At 39.1% G+C, this 25628-nt stretch overlaps 1 protein-coding gene across 2 annotated transcripts in view; it reads right to left on the reverse strand.

Annotated features, from left to right (window-relative positions):
• pex5la (peroxisomal biogenesis factor 5-like a) overlaps window positions 1-25628 on the reverse strand; it is a 153021-nt gene that overhangs the window by 75905 nt on the left and 51488 nt on the right. For both annotated transcript variants that reach the window (XM_062027845.1, XM_062027844.1), the window contains exon 2: window positions 17218-17322. In XM_062027845.1, coding sequence (XP_061883829.1) covers window positions 17218-17322 — 105 coding nt within the window. The remainder of the gene's footprint in view (window positions 1-17217; window positions 17323-25628) is intronic.

The following is a 25628-nucleotide window of genomic DNA, read 5'->3' on the forward strand; positions in this document are numbered from 1 at the left end:
TAGTATGGCAAAACATTTTTTTTGTCTACTAAAGTTTTTATGTTATTAATGTTTTATTATCGATAACAAGCCCACTTATCTTGTCAAAACCTCCCCAGAAATGGTACTCTTTGGAGTAATAGGACGCAAGTAAAAGCAAAAAGTGGTCATCAAAATAATGACTTGAGTAAGAGTTAGTAGGTATTCAGTGAAACAACTACTCAATTGTTGAGTAATCTGTAAGTAACTTCTAATGTATTTTATATGTTTAAAGTATCATTTAAAAAGACATGTGAAGTTGTAGTTCCCATACTCTTATCTCTAATGTGACTGCTGGCCATACGCAGTGTGCCTCGCCTACGCTAGGGGGCGATAGCGGTCATTTCATCCCGTTCAGCTACGTTAGAGCGTTAAACATAGTAGAAGAAGAGAATGCTACATGCTAACCAGTTAGCGCTCGTCACGTTAAAGCTCCGTATCGAAGAGATAAGTACAACTTTCCACTGCTATTTGGTGTTGTTGGTAATGTTTTAATGTGTTGAAATGACACTTGTGCTTGTTAGGATCATCACAGACATATAAAAAGATCGTTTTTTTAGGAGGTTTAACTGTTTTAGGAGGTTTGTTGTTCAGCAGTTGTGTCAAACAGCCGGGATGTGCTGGCGTCATGTCACGTGATTAAAGTGTCTTTTTCGGGAACATTCTGACACTTGTTAAACAAGTAGGTGTATATTTGATCATATACTTTAAAAATACTGACCTATTTCAGCTTCCTACAGCTGTACTTTGTGCTTGTTTGATTGGTGAGATGGAATCAAGCGTCACTACTGCCATACTTGCCAACCCTGAGACCTCCGATACCGGGAGGTGGGGGGCGTGGTCGGGGGTGGGGCGGAGGGCGTGGTTGGGAGCGGGGGGCGTGGTTAATAGGGGAGTATATTTACAGCTAGAATTTACCAACTCAAGTATTTCTCATATATATATATATATATATACAGGGATAGGTTGATTGGCAACACTAAATTGGCCCTAGTGTGTGAATGTGAGTGTGAATGTTGTCTGTCTATCTGTGTTGGCCCTGCGATGAGGTGGCGACTTGTCCAGGGTGTACCCCGCCTTCCGCCCGATTGTAGCTGAGATAGGCTCCAGCACCCCCCGCGACCCCATAAGGGATAAGCGGTAGAAAATGGATGGATGGATGGATATATATATATATATATATATATATATATATATATATATATGTATATATGAAATACTTGACTTTCAGTGAATTCAAGCTATATATATATATTTATTTAATCATACATATAAATAAAATAAATACTTGAATTTCAGTGTTCCGGGGGCTATCCAGTAGATGGCAGTATTGTCCTGTTTAACTTCTCCGTTCATGACTGAGTATATCATTTCGGCCACCGTGTTCAATGGAGAAGTCTGTTCTACAAAATGTACAGGCAACATAATTACATACACCTTCCCCTTCGAACTGTCCTGGATGAACTGAAATTCTTGTTTCCATTCGTTTTGGAACTTGCAAGCGTATTTCTTCATCTTGCTCGTCGACGGCGTCGCCATGTCTGTAACTTCCTCGTTCTTCTGCTTCGTCTCCTTGTTGTGTGCGCAGTTGTGCACTCTACTCTCTAAAAGCCGTAGATGTTATGACATCATGGGGCAGGCAAGCTGTTTATATTGTGGGAAAGCGGACGTGAGAACAGGCTGTCCCCACTCAGGTCCGCATTGAGCTGGAGGGGGCGTGGCTTCCAGCTCCGGCTGAATACCGGGAGTTTGTCGGGAGATAATTTCTGCCGGGAGGTTATCGGGAGAGGCGCTGAATACCGGGAGTCTCCCGGTAAAACCAGGAGGGTTGGCAAGTATGGTAACGCTGCACATTATAAAAGTACCAAATGTGCAATGCAGTTGCACTTCCAAGACGCTAGATGGCAGCACTGAGTAGGCTCTCTATTAGGGCTGTCAAACAAAATTTGATTTTCAAATTCTTATTTGTAGCAATTCTTAATCGATTAAAAAAATATATCCAAAAATAAATTTTCATGGAGGAATCTAGTTAATCAAAGAACTGAATCCAGAATCGTTTTAAATCAAGAATCGATTCTGAATCTAATCGTTACGCCCAAGAATTGAATCGTGTGGTACCCAAAGATTCACTATCTATGGCAGTGTTTTTCAACCTTTTTTGAGCCAAGGCACATTTTTTGCTTTGAAAAAATGCGGAGGCACACCACCAGCAGAAATCATTAAAAAACAAAACTCAGTTGACAGTAAAAAGTCGTTGTCGCAATTGTCGGATATGACTTTAAGCCATAACCAAGCATGCATCACTATAGCTCTTGTCTCAAAGTAGGTGTACTGTCACCACCTGTCACATCACACCCTGACTTATTTTGAGTTTTTTGCTGTTTTCCTGTGTGTAGTGTTTTATTTCTTATCTTGCGCTCCTATTTTGGTGGCTTTTTCTCTTTTTTTGGTATTTTCCTGTAGCAGTTTCATGTCTTCCTTTGAGCGATATTTCCCGCATCTACTTTGTTTTAGCAGTCAAAAACTTTTCAGTTGTTTTTATCCTTCTTTGTGGGGACATTGTTGATTGTCATGTCATGTTCGGATGTACATTGTCTTTGCTCCACAGTAAGTCTTTGCTGTCGTCCAGCATTCTGTTTTTGTTTACTGTGAAGCCAGTTCAGTTTTAGTTTCGTTCTGTATAGCCTTCCATAAGCTTCAATGCCTTTTCTTAGGGGCACTAACCTTTTGTTTATTTTTGGTTTAAGCATTAGATACCTTTTTACCTGCACGCTGCCTCCCGCTGTTTCCGACATCTACAAAGCTTTTAGCTACCGGCTGCCACCTACTGATATGGAAGAGTTTTACACGGTTACTCTGCCGAGCTCTAGACAGCACCGACACTCAACAACAACACATCATCTGCAGGCTATATTTACTGGTTTGCTAAAAATATTTTTAACCCAAATAGGTGAAACTAGATAATCTCCCACGGCACACCAGACTATATCTCACGACCGCGGCACAGTGGTTGAAAAACACTCATCTATGGTATGTTTTCTCACTGGGAAGTAGCTTTTCTCAGGAAGCGGAATGTGCAATGTGGTGCCCTACAAAGTGTTTATACTGCAAGTGTAGATGTTTGATTGTTCAGTTCATTTATGTATTTTTGTTCATACCCAACAAAGGTAGAACCGGCAGAATTTGTATGGAATTGGGTACCCATCCCTACTCACAATTGACAAGGACACTTAAAACAAGCATTCAAAGTTGGTAAAATCCCCTTTTTTTTTAAAGGTTGTAGAAAAAAATGTCTCTTAAAAGCTGACAACTTAGTGGAAAAATTGCCTGTAAATCAAGCATCAGCAAAAGGCTGAGTAATCCTGCAGGGACTAGTTATCGTGTCCTACGTTGACATTTGGATTGCAAGTGTTTTATGGAGCATCGAGTCAATGATGTCATGGAAAATTCCACTAATTGTGTCGCTTGGGCTTTTACTCAGGAGATGGCAGGAAGTTGCTGCCAAGGGAGCAAGGTGGGGACAGGGGAAGATGCTACACACCTTTGTCAGAGGGGATAAAATCTGGAGGATTTAAGAGAGACGGTAGCAGGAGGGGGAAAAAAAGCATCTTACAAAAAATATGAGCAAAATGAGCTAAAAGACTGGCATTCTAACAGTACTGTGCTAAAATGTTAACAATACCATGCTTAGAGTTTGCATTAGTGAAATACTGAACTATGTCCACTAATGCTAGGTTCACACCAACGGCGCTTTGACGGCGCTTTAAAGCGGCATGCAAAGCGGCGTTATAGCGTAACAAAGCCTGATTAAAGCGTGAGGGTCCTAATGGATCGTGGGGAAGCTTGTAGTGAAGCGGGACATGCGGCAAGTTCGCCAAAATGTTTTAAACGGTTTAAAAAAATTCTGCGCTCTGTCAAGAATGGAATAAAACGCCGAGAGCGTATCAAAGCATGACAAAGCCTGACAAAGCTCAGCAAAACTTGACTAAAAGCGTAGGAAAGCTTAACAGATCTTGGTTCAAAGCGCGGACCCCTACAAATAGGAAGTGACTGTGATGTTGACTAGTGACATGTAAAACCAACACAGGATTACAAATCCATTCTCTTTTGCATCATTGCCTTTTTTATACGATGATAATTGTTTCTGTACTTCTTTAGAGTTTGCTCTTTGATGTTGCAGTTTGACATTACTGTCTATCATTTTTCTGTATGAAAATGTTAATAATAAAGAGAATATGTTACGTTTTATAAAAGAAATGCCTTTAATTAATTTCAACTAGCATAAGAAATGAAAGATAGATATTTATTAAGATGACAAAAATAAAATAAATTAAGATATAAAACATAATATAACGAAAAAAAAGAGAAATTAAAAAAAGAAATGAATATAAAAAATGGGTGGATAAAACAAATGCCTTTTAATATTTTCAACTATAGCATGAAAGATAGATATTTATTAAGATGACAAAAATAAAAGAAATGAAGATATAAAACATAATATAACGGAAAAAAAAGAGAAATTGAAAAAAGAAATTAATATAAAAAACGTGTGTATAATTGCCTTTGAATATTTTCAACTAGCATAATAAATAAAATATAGATATTTATTAAGATGACAAAAATAAAAGAAATGAAGATATAAAACATAATATAATGGAAAAAAAAGAGAAATTGAAAAAAGAAATGAATATAAAAAATGTGTGGATAATTGCCTTTGAATATTTTCAACTAGCATAATAAATAAAAGATAGATATTTATTAAGATGACAAAAATAATAGAAATGAAGATATAAAACATACTATAACGAAAAAAAAAGAGAAATTGAAAAAAGAAATGAATATAAAAAATGTGTGGATAATTGCCTTTGATTATTTTCAACTAGCATAATAAATAAAAGATAGATATTTATTAAGATGACAAAAATAATAGAAATGAAGATATAAAACATAGTATAACGGAAAAAAAAGAGAAAGTGAAAAAATAAATGAATATAAAAATGTGTGGAAAACAGTATACTGACTTTTTCACATTTTGTTTTTGTTTTTGTTGTAACAATGCACAACAGAGCTTGATAATCGTGTCAGAGCCTGATTTAAAGCGTCAGGATCTTATCAAAGCGTAATAATGTTCAATAAAGCGTAATAAAACATATCAAATCGTGATTTAAAGCTTATCAAAGCGTGAGGAACGGTAACAAAGCGGCAACTAATTTGTATCAGAGGGTATCAGAGCGTATCAGAGCATATCAAAGCATAACATTACTTCGGAGATCGGGATATTCGTGGAAAAATTGACAAAAATGACGCCGCTTTGCGCGCCGATTTAAAGCGCGGCAAGCGCCGTTGGTGTGAACCAGGCATAAGGTGTATACCTGCTAAATTAGCTGAAGATGCTAGCATCTTCCAAAAAATATGAGCAAAATGAGCTAAAAAGATAGAACTCTAACAGTACTGTGCTAACATGTTAACAATACCATGTTTACAGGCAGTGTTGGGACTAACGCGTTACAAAGTAACTAACGCCGTTAGTTTCGGCGGTAACTAGTACTCTAAAGCGTTATTTTTTTATATTCAGTAACTCAGTTACCGTTACTACATGATGTGTTACTGCGTTATTTTACGTTATTTTTTATGTAGCATCGGCTAGAAACAGAAGATCTGAGTGTGTTTTATTGGAGCGCTGCAGTGTCGTCCTTCTGAATCTCTTGTGTCACAAGCCGGAGGTGCGCTCTGTGTGCGTCTGGGTGTGGGTGTCGGTGTGGGGAGGGGAGGTGGGGGTGTGCGCAATACAAGGTAAACCGTTGGCCAACCAAAAAGTAACCACAGAACACGATACACGATATAGTGTTCTGTGGTTACTTTTTGGTTGGCCAAGCGGACGTGACGACAGGCTGTCCTCACTCAGGTCCGCACGGACCTGGAGGGGGACTGCCTTAAGTCCGGCTGGAAATCGGGAGAAATTCGGGAGAATGGTTGTCCCGGGGAGAGGCACTGAAATTCGGGAGGGTTGGCAAGTATGAGATATTCTCACTTCTTTTCTTTTGTCGAGCACAAAGAAAGGAACATTTTAGTTAAATGTAAGTTGTGTCTTGGATCAAAGATCCCGTCTACTGCCCAAAACAACAATTCAAATCTGCCTGGTTAGGCTTTGTGTATGTCACGTGTGCCCTCCTTAGGTGAAGCCAGGTTTACAGCTATGTTGTTATTATGCTGTTTGTTACTTATGTGTGTTATGTTGCAGCTATTTCAAATACTTTTGTCAATTTGTTCTGGCCTGAAATAAATTGGCCCTTTGAAACATATATTTGTCTTGGTGTGTTGTATGTAGACCACATTGCTTAGCAGAGTTCAGTGATGCAAATGCATGTCAAGTTGATCAACACATTGTATTATTCTCCAGTGCAATAACAGTACTGAAATGAAGGCTAAAAGGGCATTAATCTGAGCTTTTTTTAAAAAAAGGAAGAAAAAAGAAGAAGTAACTAAATAGTTACTTTTCACAGTAACGCATTACTTTTTGGTGTAAGTAACTGAGTTAGTAACTGAGTTACTTTTGAAATAAAGTAACTAGTAACTGTAACTAGTTACTGGTTTTCAGTAACTAACCCAACACTGTTTACAGGTAGCATTAGTGAAATACCAAAATATTGCACTGAGGTGTACCTGCTATATTAGCTAAAAAAAAAAAGCCAGCACGCCAATGTTAGCATGTGAAAATGCTAACTGTAACATGCAGAACAAGTACCAAAATATATTATTCCGAGGTGTGTACCTGGAAAATGTGTTTAAAATGCTAGCTTGCTAAAGTTGCATCGAGTACCAAAATATGACAGAGGTGTATACCAACAAAATTAGCAAAACAAAAGCTAGCATACTAATATTAGCATGCTAACAGGTATCATTCGTCAAATAACAAAGTATTTGACACTGTGAAATTAGCCAAAAAGCTGGCATGCTAATATTGGAATGCTAACGATTGTGCCGCGGGCCGCTATGGGTTGACTTTGGACACCCTCGGGGTAGCGAATACTGGTCTTGTGACTCCTTGTACAAGATGTGTCCTTTAGCTGCAAGCTAGCTTTTCTATTTCACGGAAACAAAGCCAGCATGAGAACTAATTATCAGATGTTTACTCAACATGGAAATGCCTTTGCTCTGCTGGCCACTCCGACACCTGCTGTGCTGACCTTTTTACGCGGCATATTTAATTATTCAACCAGTTCAGTTTAGGGGTGGGGGGTGGGGGGTGGGGGTGGGGGGGGCGTGACATTTTCCCCCCAAGGAAGGGCGTGAGAAAACAATACACAAGTCTTCAGCTAGGTGGCAGCAACTCATAGTGGTTTGTATGGATACATGAAAAAATATTATTATGTTCTCAATTGTATTTCAGTTTAGGGGGGCGTGAATATTTTTATTCCCTAAGGGGGGCGTGAGAAAACAATACAGAAGTCTTCAGCTAGGTGGCAGCAACTCATAGAGTGGTTTGTTTGGATTGGTGAATTAAATATTATTATGTTCTCTATTATATACCAGTTTAGCGGGGGGCATGAAAAAATATGTTTCTGGGTAGGGGGGAGTGAGAAAACAATACACAAGTCTTCAGCTAGTTGGCAGCAAATCATAGAGTGGTTTGTATGGAGAAATAAATATTGTTACGTTCTCCATTGTATTTCAGTTTAGGGGGGTATGTGAAATAATTATGCTCCAAAGGGGGTCGTGAGAAAACAATAAACACGTCTTCAGCTAGGTGGTTTGTATGGATAAATAAATAAATATTAGGTTTTCAATTGTATTTCAGTTTAGGTAGGAGTGATAAAAAAATATGTTCCTAAAGGGGTGCGTGATAAAACAATACGCAAGTCTTCAGCTAGGTGGCAGCAACTCATAGAGTGCTTTGTACGGATAAATAAGTACATATTATTTGGTTCACAATTGTATTTCAGTTTAGGGAGGAGTGATAACAATATGTTCCTAAAGGGGGCGTGAGAAAACAATACACAAGTCTTCAGCTAGGTGGCAGCAACTCAGAGTGGTTTGTACAGATAAATAAAGAAATATTATTAGGTTCACAATTGTATTTAAATTGACGGAGGAGTGATAAAATATGTTTCTAAAGGGGGGCGTGAGAAAACAATACACAAGTCTTCAGCCAGATGGCAGCAACTCCTAGAATGGTTTGTACGCATAAACTAATACATATTATTAGGTTCACAATTGTATTTCAGTTTAGGGCGGGCGTGAGAAAATAATACACAAGTATGCTGAAGAGATCCGCGCAGTAAATGTGCGACACACACACAGATTTGACCGGTCCTGACATGTGAGGACCGCCACTGGTCACCTCTAAGAGATCCGCGCAGTAAATGTGCGACACACACACAGATTTGACCGGTCCTGACATGTGAGGACCGCCACTGGTCACCTCTAAGAGATCCGCGCAGTAAATGTGCGACACACACACATTTGACCGGACCTGACATATGAGGACCACCACTTGTCACATCTAAGAGATCTGCGCAGTAATGTGCGACACACATTTGACCGGACCTGACATATGAGGACCGCCACTTGTCACATCTAAGAGATCCGCGCAGTAATGTGCGACACACACACAGATTTGACCGGACCTGACATATGAGGACCGCCACTTGTCACATCTAAGAGATCCGCGCAGTAATGTGCGACACACACACACATTTGACCGGACCTGACATATGAGGACCGCCACTTGTCACATCTAAGAGATCCGTGCAGTAAATGTGCGACACACACACATTTGACCGGACCTGACATATGAGGACCGCCACTTGTCACATCTAAGAGATCCGCGCAGTAATGTGCGACACACATTTGACCGGACCTGACATATGAGGACCGCCACTTGTCACATCTAAGAGATCCGCGCAGTAATGTGCGACACACATTTGACCGGACCTGACATATGAGGACCGCCACTTGTCACATCTAAGAGATCTGTGCAGTAAATGTGCGACACACACACATTTGACCGGACCTGACATATGAGGACCGCCACTTGTCACATCTAAGAGATCCGCGCAGTAATGTGCGACACACATTTGACCGGACCTGACATGTGAGGACCGCCACTTGTCACATCTAAGAGATCCGCGCAGTAATGTGCGACACACACACACATTTGACCGGACCTGACATATGAGGACCGCCACTTGTCACATCTAAGAGATCTGCGCAGTAATGTGCGACACACATTTGACCGGACCTGACATGTGAGGACCGCCACTTGTCACATCTAAGAGATCCGCGCAGTAAATGTGCGACACACACACAGATTTGACCGGACCTGACATGTGAGGACCGCCACTTGTCACCTCTAAGAGATCCGTGCAGTAAATGTGCGACACACACACACATTTGACCGGACCTGACATATGAGGACCGCCACTTGTCACATCTAAGAGATCTGCGCAGTAAATGTGCGACACACACACACATTTGACCGGACCTGACATATGAGGACCGCCACTTGTCACCTCTAAGAGATCCGTGCAGTAAATGTGCGACACACACACACATTTGACCGGACCTGACATATGAGGACCGCCACTTGTCACCTCTAAGAGATCCGTGCAGTAAATGTGCGACACACACACACATTTGACCGGACCTGACATATGAGGACCGCCACTTGTCACATCTAAGAGATCCGCGCAGTAATGTGCGACACACACACACATTTGACCGGACCTGACATGTGAGGACCGCCACTTGTCACCTCTAAGAGATCCGTGCAGTAAATGTGCGACACACACACACATTTGACCGGACCTGACATATGAGGACCGCCACTTGTCACCTCTAAGAGATCCGCGCAGTAAATGTGCGACACACACACACATTTGACCGGACCTGACATGTGAGGACCGCCACTTGTCACCTGGCCTCCGTCACTAGCTAAGTGATATCAGGCAGGACACCAACTCCTTCAACCTCTGTAGTTTTTTTGCTGGTTTACCCAACATTTACGTCTGCTCTGTGTGTGTGGGACAGTTTTTAAGAAGTGCAGCGTTGGGCTTCTCTTGCATCAGCCAGCTGACTGGAAATACAAACAATCTAATTGGTTTTTCTTGCTACCACCGGTTCGGAGATAAATGATTAATGGGACATACGATGCTGTCTGCCCTGGAACAGCTGCTGCCGTCTGCACACACGCTCGCTGCTAAAACTGTTTGGATGGAACAAGGACAATGTAGTGAAGTCTTTCCATGACCCTCGGACTGGCTGGTGAACATCGCTCAACATGGAAATTGAAACCAACCACTGTGTAGAACAGGGGTGTCCAAACTACGACGTCTTCAAATTGGCCCGCGATAGGTCATGAGTTTAGTAAGGAATCTTTGCATAACATTATGGACGCCGCTATTTTGTCACTATCTAGTGGAGAACACGTGTTTTTCCTGGTCGGTGACCATTTGTCATGTATGCATTTTTATGACCCAATGCAAACAACCTTCCCTATTCATGGTGAAAAAAAAAAAAAAAAAAATCCAATCAACACAAAAAGTCAAAAGACATGGTCACTGAACGTCCAATCACCATAAGAAAATCAAAATTACACTCTTCATACTGATCCATGTTTGACCCATTTCAGCTGCTTGATATTTCTGATTGATTACAAAACTTTAAGGAGGTTGTCACGGAAGTAAACAAGGTTAATATCCAATTATATTAATTATATAGCTATTATATTATTATAATATACATATACACACATAGGCTATATATATATATATAAAAAATATAAACATATAATATATATATATATATATATATATATATATATATATATATATATATATATATATATATATATATATATATATATATATATATATATATATATATATATATAAAAAATATATATACACTACCGTTCAAAAGTTTGGGGTCACATTGAAATGTCCTTATTTTTGAAGGAAAAGCACTGTACTTTTCAATGAAGATAACTTTAAACTAGTCTTTGATTGATTGATTGATTGATTGATTGATTGAGACTTTTATTAGTAGGTTGCACGATGAAGTACATATTCCGTACAATTGACCACTAAATGGTAACACCCGAATAAGTTTTTCAACTTGTTTAAGTCGGGGTCCACTTAAATTGATTCATGATACAGATATATACTATCATATATACTATCTTAACTTTAAAGAAATACACTCTATACATTGCTAATGTGGTAAATGACTATTCTAGCTGCAAATGTCTGGTTTTTGGTGCAATATCTACATAGGTGTATAGAGGCCCATTTGCAGCAACTATCACTCCAGTGTTCTAATGGTACAATGTGTTTGCTCATTGGCTCAGAAGGCTAATTGATGATTAGAAAACCCTTGTGCAATCATGTTCACACATCTGAAAACAGTTTAGCTCGTTACTGAAGCTACAAAACTGACCTTCATTTGAGCATATTGAGTTTCTGGAGCATCACATTTGTGACGCTCACAATTAAACGCTCAAAATGGCCGGAAAAAGAGAACTTTCATCTGAAACTCGACAGTCTATTCTTGTTCTTAGAAATGAAGGCTATTCCACAAAATTGTTTGGGTGACCCCAAACTTTTGAACGGTAGTGTATATATATATATATATATATATATATATATATATATATATATATATATATATATATATATATATATATATATATATATATATATATATATATATAAAGTACCATTCCAAAATTTAAAAAATAAATAAATAAATTAAATTAAAAATTAAACATCAAATCGAAATAAGTGTCTGACACAAGAGCGTAAATTAGCATGGTCATCTGTGAGTAAGCTGCCAAAGAGAAGATAGTTTATAGATTATACTTTACATTCAGTCGGCTTTCGGCCCTCGACCAAAATGTTTTATAGCCCAATGCGGCCCCCAAATCAAAAGGTTTGGACATCCCTGGCTTAGAACATAACGAGACTCGGTCTTGTTGGGCCGCGAGCGCCGCCTTTACGGCCGCCAAAAATTATCCGTTTCCCAGCTGTGGTCTCAGCGGAACATACACTTTTACACCACTTGTGGCAGTAATGACAAAATTAAACATCCATCCATCCATCCGTCCATTTTCTACCGCTTATTCCCTTCGGGGTCGCGGGGGGCGCTGGAGCCTATCTCAGCTACAATCGGGCGGAAGGCGGGGTACGCCCTGGACAAGTCGCCACCTCATCACAGGGCCAACACAGATAGACAGACATTGTCACATTCACACACTAGGGCCAATTTAGTGATGCCAGACAAAAGGAAAAGTTTCTGAAGCGCAAACATTAAGACTAAAGTGGTGAAACTGTATTTTCATTTGCACTTTAATTTCAGTGATTTTAGGTAAAAAAAACGTATTAATTATTAATTTAGTTTGTTTATTTTAGCATAACATACCGTATTGTTCGCACTATAGAGAGTGATGTATTACTCATGGAGTTACACGAACTGGGAACAGGAAGTGGATTAAACGTGTTAGTAGTTGGCATCAAATGGAAAAGGGGTAGGATTTAATAAGCTCTGCTTCTTCCTCCTTTTTATGTTGCAATAAGAAAGTGGGAATTCGTGATGTATTGTGACTCGATGCATGTTCCAAATAAACTCAAACCATCTACCAAATAAAAGAGAATTGTTGACTGGGAACCAAATGTAACGGTGAGTTGTTGTAAGAGTCACATAATATATATCTAAATAATACATATGTTGTATATGCAAAACACTTTGACTTGGGTACAGTCGGAAGGGGATTTATTTTGTCACGGTTTACCTGACACATGAAAGGTGACGAATGGGTGGGGCGCACTATTCACTGTTGCCGCCAGGGGGCAGTAGGGTGTTGCATATCTTAGAATACAAACTAGTTTAGTCACAACAAACATTGCAAAAGGAAATAATAAATATGATAGTAAAAATAATCTATAAAGGGAAATTGAATGCACACTTAAATGTCTTTCTAACTGGCTTTTAAACATGTCAACACAAGGTGCACTTTCCATCATTTTCAGCAGACAGCATTGCAAAATGATTAACCCCCCACCCCCCACCCCTCTTCCTCTCACGGGAGACCCACACAGGAACGTATGAGTCCTTTCCCTCCTGTACATAATCCATATATACTAAATAATAACAGTGTTGTGCATGATGATCTATACTTGCACATATAAACCCACCAAGCTCCTCCTGAAAGATGACATTTCCTTGTCGTTAACGAGCAGTCGTCTGTTGGCAGAAGTGCTGCGTGGTCTCTCTCCTTAATGTGGACCATCAAAGCAGCTTATCAAATGAAACATTGCATTAGGAAACCAATTTAATATACAACATGCTTCCCGTTATGGACAGAAATACAAGTTGGCACAAAGCAACACACACGCACACACACACACACACACACACACGCACACACACACACACACACACACACACACACACACACACACACACACACACACACACACACACACACACACACACACATTCTTGTATTTCTTACCTTCTTGAGACCTCCGATAAATGCCTACCTCTTTAGGACCACCCTTTCTAGATATATAAAGATTTGTACAACATTAATAATATATACATACTGTGCAAATATGAAAAAGCTTGTTGTGAAAGATGAGTTGGAATTTCACCAGAAAAAGGTCACAATTTCACAAGAAAAACTTAGAATTTTGGCAGTATTATAATACAAGTCGTCATTTTACTCAACGCGAGTCAAAATTTCACAAGAAAAACTGAACATTTGTGCAATATTATGACAAAGGTTGGAATGTTACTCAATAACAGTCACAATTTCACAAGAAAAGCTTAAAATGTTGTCAATTTTATGAAAAGAGTCGTAACTTTACTCGACAAAAGTCACAATTTTATAAGAAAACTTTAAAATTTTGGCATTATTTGAATAATAATCGGTATTTTACTTGGCAAAATTATGACAAGTCATCATTGTAATCCCACTGGGTTGAGTTTTTCCTTGCCCTGATGTGGGATCTGAACCGAGGATGACGTTGTGGCTTGTGCAGCCCTTTGAGACACTTGTGATTTAAATAAACATTGATTGATTGATTGATAATTTTACTCAAAAAACGTCACTATTTTACAAGAAGAACAAAAAAATTGGCAATATTGAGATAAAAGTCAGAATTTTATACGACAAATGTCGCCATTTTGCATTAAAAAGTACAAATTTTACATAAAAAAGTAATAATTTTACGAGAAAATATTGCAACATTACAGAAACAGAAAGAATATGAGAAATAGTTCCCAATTGTATAAGAAAAAAGTCGACACATTGTGAGAAAAAGTCTGCTTTTAGTTAATTATATTTTTTTGTTTGTAATTGGTTTTTAATCTTCATTATTTACTTCAAGTTATTACAGTATGTCTCTATATACATATTTATATATATTTTTTTGAATTAATTTTGGCCAAAGGGGGCGCATTTCAATTTCTTACACACACTTGTTATTTCATATGTTGGCCAGAGGGGGAGCACTTTTAAAACTGACACACAGTCACATTGAAAAATCCCTTCTTTTTGGGAACACCCTCATTTTGATAGATTTCACAAAATGAGACATTGTCTATTAGATGCAATGTTATTGGGACCATGATTTATGTCATCACTTGTTCACACCTCCTCATATGGAAGATACTTTTCCTTGTTCATGTCTCAAGAAGGGTAGAAATACAAGAACACACGCACACACACACACACACACACACACACACACACACACACACACACACACACACACACACACACACACACACTTTTTGAAAGCAATTAAGGGATGAAGCAACGAATAGTTCCAGTCAGTGTGTGTGTGTGTGTGTGTGTGTGTGTGTGTGTGTGTGTGTGTGTGTGTGTGTTTTGATGAGTAGGGTTGTACAGTATTCCACTACTAATAAAGTACCGCTGTACTAATGAATTAAAAATAGTACTATATTGCTTCTGAAAAATACCGGTAATTGTTTCTTTTCCCCCCAAAACGTGGTTTCTTTGCTGGTAAAACGAGCAGACGCGCATATTCGGCAACGCACACGCACAAAACACTTACAAGCAGAAACGGTGTGGAGCTAGAAAAGGAAGAATAGACACATTTTTGCTGAAAAATAAACAATGAAGTTGAAGATAGAAACACTGAAGCGCCGCTCTGTAAGAGGCCCTTAGCTTGTGCTAGCTAACATACATGTTTAAACTACTTCTAAATCACTAATCCTGGCCTCCATGGCGATGAATAAAGTGAGTTTCTTACAGGTATCATTATCACTGGAGGACGAGGAATAGCTAAACATGCTTCACTACATACCGTAGGAGGATACAATAGCTCACCGCTAACAGCATGCTAGCGCCCCTGAATGTAAACAAATGGGTGGATCTACACAGACATCCACTGTAACGATACCGAATACAAGAGCCATATATAGTCAATACTACAATGATTACATCGATGTTTTTTTATTATCATAAAATCTTATTTCTTTTTTTAATCGTTTATAAACTCAGTAAATACGTCCCTGGACACATGAGGACTTTGAATATGACCAATGTATGATCCTGTAACTACTTGGTATCGGATCGATACCTAAATGTGTGGTATCATCCAAAACTAATGTAAAGTATCAAACGAGAGAAGAATAAGTGATTATTACTGTCAGGTTCAAACACTGATGACATCTATTAAACAAGACAAGAGGCAAAGAATTAAACAGAGACAGAATTCAATTTGGACTCAACTGAGGAGACACGCCTGGACACACTTTACTCTTGTATAGTCTCCAGCACGCTCTGCCCAAAGATTGCATGCCTCCTTCTTTTATTTTGGCCACCTCTGTTTCCAAAGGACAAAGGTCGCAAAAAGTTCACAGAAAAGGTCGTAAACAATTCACAGGAAAGGTCAGTTCAAAAAGAGTTCGTAAAATAGTTCGAAAAGAGTTCCATAAAATAGTTCAAAAAGAGTTTGTAAAATACTTCAAAAAGAGGTCGTCTGGAAATTGGGCAGATCCTGTCATCTCTCCGCTTTGAAGTCCTTGGGTTAGAACAATATCTTTCTGTTGATTACCATACATGAAAGAAAACGGGAACACCTTCATCTTGCTTCCCCCCCCCCCTTACACAGTGGAGTTTTACGAGCTTTACTCTTGGTAGGTTTCAAAGACAGCTTTTGTCTTCTTGCCTGGAACTCATTTCAACACAAAGTTTTTGGTGATAACTTACAATTATTCTAACAATTACATTTGAACAGAAGTGTAGATAAAACATGTTAAAACAGGAAATAAGCAGATATTAACAGTAAATGAACAAGTATAATAATAATCAATTTTTACAGTTTGTCCCTCATAATGTTGACAAAATAATAGAATGATAAATGACACAATATGTTACTGCATACGTCAGCAGACTAATTAGGAGTCTTTGTTTGTTTACTTACTACTAAAAGACAAGTTGTCTTCTATGTTCACTATTTTATTTAAGGACAATAATAAACATATGTTTAATGTACCCTAAGATATTTGGTTGAAATAAAGACAATAATGACATTTGCAATGCATGGCCCCCTGCTGGTCACGTCCTAAAAACAAACATTGGGGTTGTCACCAATCACCATACCTGAATTTCTGTTGTTGATACCTGAGCATTTCCATGATTCGTGATACTTATCGGATAGCATGATAACAAATAAGAAACTGAACCAATATCATTGACTACTTTATTGAGAAGTGTTTGAAAGTGTCAAGTATTTAAGATCAGTGAGCAACAACAACAGAATTTAAGTATCAGTATGAGCTGCCAGATATAACTATATATTGTAACAAGAACATATTCAATGTTTCAGCTAGTGGGTCCATGACCATGACTTCTGTTTTGTTTACTCAGCCGTTTTACTGCCGTGTTACAGACACCGTTTGGAAACAATTAAGGTATGTAAATAAATATTTACAGAATATTTATTTGTAAATAATTCATTTACAACATATATATCTGCGACTTACACAATGGTGCGGCTTATATATATAAAAAAAAAAATATTCTAAAATTCAGTGGGTGTGGCTTATATACCGGTGCGCTTTATAGTCCAGAAAATATGGTACTAGCAATATTCCAGCATGAGAAGCTATTGTTTGTCTGCACAAGCAACACAGGAGTTAGTGGGGATGTTCTGAAACGGCTGTGCCCACCTTGGTAGTCACCGTGAGGAGGGGTTTCCCTTCTGACGACGCCTTACTGGGTATCTCCTTCAGGACCATGGCAACAGTCTTATCTGCAGCCCTAGCGTCTTTGCCCTACAACAGTGAAACGACTTGGGTCAGGACAGTTGGACAACCCAGCCAGGCTTTATCTTATGATGATGGACACACCATGTCTCTACAGCAGGGGTCACCAACGCGGTGCCCGCGGGTACCAGGTCGCCCTTAAGGACCAGATGAGTCGCCCGCTGACCTGTTCTAAAAATAGCTCAAATACCAGTGAGCTGCCTCTATTTTTTTAAATTGCATTTATTTACTAGCAAGCTGGTCTCATTTTTAATTCTAAGAGAGACAAAACTCAAATAGAATTAAAACGTCCAAGAAAATATTTTTAAAGACTTGGTCTTCACTTGTTTAAATTAATTCATTATTTTTTTTACTTTGCTTCTTATAACTTCCAGAAAGACAATTTTAGAGAAAAAATACAACCTTAAAAATTATTTTAGGATTTTTAAACACATTTACCTTTTTACCTTTTAAATTCCTTCCTCTTCTTTCCTGACAATTTAAATCAATGTTAAAGTAAAAAAAAATGTGTGTGTGTAAAGAATAATAAATACATTTTAATTTAATTCTTCATTTTAGCTTCTGTTTTTTCGACGGAGAATATTTGTGAAATATTTCTTCAAACTTATTATGATTAAAATTCAAAAAAATTATTCTGGCAAATCTAGAAAATCTGTAGAATCAAATTACATCTTATTTCAAACTCGTTTGAATTTCTTTTAAAATTTTGGTTCTGGAAAATCTAGAAGAAATAATGATTTGTCTTTGTTAGAAATATAGCTTGGTCCAATTTGTTATATATTCTAACAAAGTGTAGATTGGATTTTAACCTATTTAAAAGATGTCATCAAAATTCTAAAATTAATCTTAATCAGGAAAAATTACTAATGATGTTCCATAAATTATTTTTTTAAGTTTTTCTCTTCTTTTTTTCGTTTGAATTTTGAATTTTAAAGAGTCGAAATTGAAGATGAACTATGTTTCAAAATTTAATTGTCATTTTTTTCGTGTTTTCTCCTCTTTTAAACCTTTCAATTAAGTTTAAATATCATTAATTATTAATAATAACATAGAGTTAAAGGTAACTTTTTAACAAATTGGCTATTTCTGGCAATTTATTTAAGTGTGTATCAAACTGGTAGCCCTTCGCATTAATCAGTACCCAAGAAGTAGCTCTTGGTTTCAAAAAGGTTGGTGACCCCTGCTCTACAGTAACGACACATCCACAAGACCATGGCGATGGGAAGAGTCACCAGACAATGTGTTGACTTAAGACCGTGGTCAGGCAGTCGCAGTATTTAACACTCCTATGATGGCAGGTTATGGATTTAGTATTGGCGGTTTTAAGGCTGTGTGTGATATTGGCAACCTCAGAAAGGAACATGACGATGGTAAAAACCATTATCCAGCCAGATACACTCAAACAGTTCTAGGACACTTAGTCTACGTCATGACAGGATTTGAAGTATTGAGTCAACACACAAAAAAACACAACCTTCTAAAGGAAGAAGTCATGTTGTTCTGCAGTAAGTCAAGTATGAACTGTAGGATTTTGTCTGTCTCAGACGCAGGTATGTAGAAATACAAGGGCCCGTGGTATGGCAATGCATTGTTGGGGCTAAAATTGGTGGATCCGTGAGGACGTCCAATAGACGAGATCTGAGCAAGCTGTGTCTCGGTCGTCAACAGAGTCGGTTTTTACACAGGCCATACCTTTTGGAATGCCAAGTCGGTAAAGGCTCACGGACAAACCAACTTTTGGGTGAGTGCAAAACTTCTGACTTCAGAAAGAGAAGACCGTCCACAGGTAAGTCTACAGGACTTGTCACTGTGTGGTGTCTCATGGAGGAATTAGTTTCAAAGTAAATGTATTCAAGTCGGAAATATACAGTGGATTTAAAGTATTCCCAGTTATTGATCTTTGATAAGGGTTTTGCTTTTCCCCCCAAACACTGTACGTTGTTTGTAACCCGCAGCTAGCTAACATTGTACTAAATGCTACGTGTGCAACGTAATAAAACGTGCTTTAATTCAAACTTACCGGTCTGAAGACGCTGTGAACACACCAACATATGCTAGGTGATAGCGTTAACAGGAAGTAGTATGTGACGACTACTCTGGTATCTGATGACTACATTGACAGAAAGTAGTATGTGACGACTACATTGACAAGATGTAGTATCTGACGACTACTCTGGTATCTGACGGCTACATTGACAGGAAGTAGTATGTGACGAGTACAGTGGTATCTGACGACTACATTGACAGGAAGTAGTGTGTGACGAGTACACTGGTATCTGACGACTACATTGACAGGAAGTAGTATCTGACAACTACTCTGGTATCTGACGACTACTCTGGTATCTGGCAACTACATTGACAGAAAGTAGTATTTGACGACTACTCTGGTATCTGACGACTACATTGACCGGAAGTAGTATCTGACGACTACATTGACAGGAAGTAGTATCTGACGACTACTCTGTTATCTGACGACTACATTGACAGGAAGTAGTATCTGACGACTCCTCTGGTATCTGACGACAACTCTGGTATCTGACGGCTACATTGACAGAAAGTAGTATCTGACGACTACTCTGGTATCTGACGACTACATTGACAGGAAGTAGTATCTGACGACTCCTCTGGTATCTGACGACTACTCTGGTTTCTGACGGCTACATTGACAGGAAGTAGTATGTGACGACTACTCTGGTATCTGACGACTACATTGACAGGATGTAGTATCTGACGACTACTCTGGTATCTGACGACTACATTGACAGGAAGTAGTATCTGACGACTACATTGACAGGAAGTAGTATCTGACGACTACTCTGGTATCTGACGACTACATTGACTACATTATATATATATATATATATATATATATATATATATATATATATATATATATATATATATATATATATATATATATATATATAAAAAAGTATTAATTTTTTCCAGCGGTGTATATATATATATATATATATATATATATATATATATATATATGTACATGTGTGTGTGTAAATGTGTTTATATATGTATATATATATATATATATATATATATACATATATATATATATATATATATATATATATATATATATAGATATAGATAGATAGATGTATACAGTCACGATCAAAAGTTTACATACACTTGTAAAGAACATAATGTCATGGCTGTCTTGAGTTTCCAATACTTTCTACAACTCTCATTTTTTTGTGATAGAGTGATTGGAGCACATACTTGTTGGTCACAAAAAACATTCATGAAGTTTGGTTCTTTTATGAATTTATTATGGGTGTACTGAAAATGTGACCAAATCTGCAATGTAAGCAATGTTAATATTTGCTTACATGTCCCTTGGCAAGTTCCACTGCAATAAGGCACTTTTGGTAGCCATCCACAAGCTTCTGCTTGAATTTTTGACCACTCCTCTTGACAAAATTGGTGCAGTTCAGCTAAATGAGTTGGTTTTCTGACATGGACTTGTTTCTTCAGCATTGTCCACATGTTTAATCCAGGACTTTGGGAAGGCCATTCTAAAACATTAATTCTAGCCTGATTTAGCCATTCCTTTACCACTTTGGACGTGTTTGGGGTCATTGTCCTGTTGGAACACCCAACTGCGCCCAAGACCCAACCTCCGGGCTGATGATTTTAGGTTGTCCTGAAGAATTTGGAGGTAATCCTCCTTTTTCATTGTCCCATTTACTCTCTGTAAAGCACCAGTTCCATTGGCAGCTAAACAGGCTGGCTATGTTTGTGTGTGTGTGTGTGTGTGTGTGTGTGTGTGTGTGTGTGTGTGTGTGTGTGTGTGTGTGTGTGTGTGTGTGTGTGTGTGTGTGTGTGTGTGTGTGTGTGTGTGTGTGTGTGTGTGTATGTATGTGGCCCCTAAGTCAGACAGTTTGGGACCCCTTGCTGTAGTCCCCTGCAGTGAAGCTCAGTGATGTGACTGCCATGTGGTGGTGATGTTGACAATAACCTGACTTGCCCCCAACAAGGATGCAAGATTATCCAACAGCAAAGAGATTATTTCATCACAAGAGCTGAAATCTTTGTCCCTGGCAGGTCCACTTCCCTTTTTTACACGCGGTGACAGATGGATGGAGATTTACTTACACAAGCTGATTGTGTCCAACACGTTGTTGTTGTCCCCCGCACATGTCCACCATTTCATCAGTCCACCGTCTTCTTTGTGTCCAACACGTTGTTGTCCCCGGCACTAAGTCTGAGTCCTAAAACGGTCATTTCCATAACTAATGTTTATGTGGCTATAAATATAGATGCTGTATTCATCCCCACCTGGGGAAATGTTTCTGACTGCATAAACATTACACCAAAAACACACTATCACTTATACCAGCGATATTACTGAAAAGCAAGTAGCACTCTGATACTGACATCGGCTATCAAACGATATCAGCAAAACAATTGTATTGACTTGCATCTAAACTCTACTTGGACAGCTAGTTAACAACTAAATGTCCTCCAATAAGCACCTTTTTTATTTTTTTTTCTATTTAGTCGTTTACAAAAGGTAAACAGACTAGCAGCTACACAACAGCTAAGCACACAATAGCACACAGGCTAAACATAGGTAATAATCATTGAGCAATAAAAGGTGAAATGTGTCAATACAAACAAGTATAGTTGCACATTACTTACACATACAAAGTCTCCAAGGCAGAAGCGTGTTAGAAAGTATGCAGTAACAAACGTGTCCGTATCACTCAACTTACTGCATCTTGAACTCAACTTTGTGAATTATTGTGGCCACGAAACAATCACCACCCCACTTCAACTTAAAGACAGCATAAGTCCATTCCCGACGGTTAATAATAAACAGGTCAGTGTTTTTTTATTCCTACAATTGTTCTGTTTGACTCTTTTCACTTGATCAAAATTATGATTTCTCAGAATTCTTATTTATTGCGATGTCAGCAGCCTGTTTTGAAAAGGTTTTATTATCATTTACTGTATATATCAAAATTATTTGCGAAAATCTGTTTGAATCAAGTTTAATTGATTCCGAATCAAATCATCACCCCAATAATTGGAGGCAAATTGAATTGTGCGTAATGTTGGAAATGATAGAAGTCTGCATGAGTGATATCGTATTGGATCAATATCCGTATTGGCCAATACTCAACTCCAATATAATTTTCATATTGGAATTGAAAAGTTGCATGGTAACTAAAAGTATTTATAAAGGTCAGCATACACTGTTTACAGCATTATAACGGGCACAAAGTGACAACTTTTTACATTTTAGCAAACATACCAGCGGGAATTTTACTCAAACTCTGATAGGAAAGAAAATTGGCGGTATTGCACGTCACTAACGTAACAAAAATCTTAATAAAACTTATTTATGTTTCTGGCCAAAGTCCCAAGCAACGTTCCTTCTAAGGTGCACACCTGTGCAATTGCACTCAGCCAGTGATGCATTTACAGCCACACAAAAAGTCAGAAAAACTCCAACACCACACATAATGTGTCATTCCAGGTGGTTACACTATGATTGACCAATCACATGTGTGCTTATTCTACTGTAATTTATTAAGGGGGGTGGGGGGCGGAGTTGAGGTGGGCGGGGTTGGAGGTGGGGGTGGGGGGTGGGGGGTTGGTGGTAGCGGTGGTGTATTTTGTAGCCCGGAAGAGTTAGGGCTGCAAGGGATTCTGGGTATTTGTTCTGTTGTGTTTATGTTGTGTTACGGTGCGGATGTTCTCCCGAAATATGTTTGTCATTCTTGTTTGGTGTGGGTTCACAGTGTGGTGCATATTTGTAACAGTGTTAAAGTTGTTTATACGACAACCCTCAGTGTGACCTGTATGGCTGTTGATCAAGTATGTCTTGCAGTCACTTACGTGTGTCTGAAGAAGCCGCATACAACATGTGACTGGGCCGGCATGAAAAATGGTGAAAAAGTGGATGTGACGACAGGTTGTAGAGGACGCTAAAGGCAGTGCCTTCACGGCATGCCCTTAATATTGTTGTCTGGGTGAAAATCTGGAGAAAATCGGGAGATTAGTTGCTCCGGGAGATTTTCAGGAGGGGCACTGAAATTCGTGAGTCCCCCGGAAAAATCGGGAGGGTTGGCAAGTATGCCTCCCTCTCCCTTGTTGAGGGGTTTGGGGCACAGGTCCGGTGGCCATGGATGAAGTGCTGGCTGTCCAGAGTCGAGAGTCGGGACCCGGGGTGGACCGCTCGCCTGTGCATCAGTTGGGGACATCTCTGCGCTGCTGACCCGTCTCCGCTCGGGATGGTCCCCTGCTGGCCCCACTATGGACTGGACTGTCACTATTATGTTAGATCCACTATGGACTGGACTTTCACAATATTATGCTAGACCCACTCGACGTCCATTGCATCCGGTCTCCCCTAGAGGGGTGGGGGTCACCCACATCTGCGGTCCTCTCCAAGGTTTCTCATAGTCATTCACATTGACATCCCACTGGGTTGTGAGTTTTTCCTTGCCCTTATGTGGGCTCTGGACTGAGGATGTCGTTCTGGCTTGTGCAGCCCTTTGAGACACGTGTGATTTAGGGCTATATAAATAAACATTGAGTGATTGATGCTTACATCTCATTGTGCAACATGTTAATGTTTTAATGGGAACTAAATGTGATATCTGAAAGGGGTACACATTATTCCCAAAGCTGGTTGTTGTATTTGTACTATGTTGTATTTGTACTGTGTTGTATTTGTACTATGTTGCATGCGTACTATGTTGCATTTGTACTATGTTGCATTTGTACTATGTTCTATTTGAACTGTCTTGCATTTGTACTATGGTGTATTTTGTACTAAGTTGCATTTGCCACTAGCTCTTTCTCACTTGCGCCAACACATGCACATAAGGCACCTAGCCAGTGATGCGTTTACAGCCACACAAAAAGTCGGACAACTCCAACACCACACATAATGTGTCATTCTGGGTGGTTACACTATGATTCACCAATCACATGTGTGCTTATTCTACTGCCACTTATTAAGAATCGTAATTTATAAATATTAATCATGAAATGATGTAAACTAATAAAAATATATATTTTACAAACAGAAAGTTACAGGAATGTACACATGATCCCCTGCTTACATCTCATTGTGCAACATGCGAAGGTTTTCATGGGAACTAAACGATATATGAAAGGGGTACACATTATTTCCAAAGCACCCACACTATTACTAATACAAGTACACAGCTCATGAAAAGTAATAATTGTTGTTATTGTCATTGTAAGTGGGCCAACACACTTATATTAGAAAATACTGTCATGGAAATGACTGCTGTCATTTGATTCTAGTAATTAAACTTGTTATTTAGTCAGGTGTGCCGCAGGTGTGGCCACACTCGGCGAGTTTTGGTTATGTTGCCAGCCGCTTATGTCGACGCGAGTCCAGCCAGTAGAACTCCATCTTTGGAAGTGACTTTGAGGTGTAAAGTTTGTGTCTGTGCAGAGAATGCAGCGCTTGACCGTGATTTATCCCGACAACCTCAGTAATGTACACCCTGTGCTGCGTGTATAAATATATATATAAATATATATCTTCCCGTCCCCGCCATCACGCTCCATCTGTTGTTCCTGACCTCTCCCTGGCTGCGGCGCCGCCAGCCAGCGCAGGAGGTGAAGAGGCACGCACGCGGCGTTATTATCCCCCCCGCTCTCTGATGTAGCGCCTGGAAAAAATGTTTTCTTCCGCATCAGCACTTTTTGGATCATATACACCATCACGCTGCCAGATGGCTTTTACTGCACACAAAGCAGGTACACATACACACCTACAGTCCATTCCAGACTGGAACACGGCTGATTGTATACGTTTTGAACCCCACGGTGCGGCTGATTAATGGATTTTTCTTCGGTCATAATGCAAATAGTTTAAAAAAATTTTGAATAATAATCAAGCGAACACACTGATAGGGTGTGTTATTGTTTGTGCTATGGTGCCATCTTTTGGATGAAATCGCTCACTGCAGTGTCCTTCCATTTATTCCTTTCAACCGGAAGTAGGTTGTGGGGGGGCGTGGCCTGCGGACCTGCAGCGAAGCGGGTGTGTCAGGATCGGCTTCGAGATTAGTGACAGGTGCGTAGATGACACAGCTGTGAGTGTCTGTCTGATCACCTGTCGCTCTGTTATGCTAGGTTCACACCAACGGCGCTTTGACGGCGCTTTAAAGCGGCATGCAAAGCGGCGTTAAAGCGTAACAAAGCCTGATTAAAGCGTGAGGGTCCTAATGGATCGTGGGAAAGCTTGTAGTGAAGCGGGACATGCGGCAAGTTCGCCAAAAATTTTTAAACGGTTTCAAAAAATTCTG

The sequence above is a fragment of the Entelurus aequoreus genome, linkage group LG19 (assembly GCF_033978785.1).
Source record: "Entelurus aequoreus isolate RoL-2023_Sb linkage group LG19, RoL_Eaeq_v1.1, whole genome shotgun sequence".
In the NCBI taxonomy this organism is placed as follows: Eukaryota; Metazoa; Chordata; class Actinopteri; order Syngnathiformes; family Syngnathidae; genus Entelurus; species Entelurus aequoreus.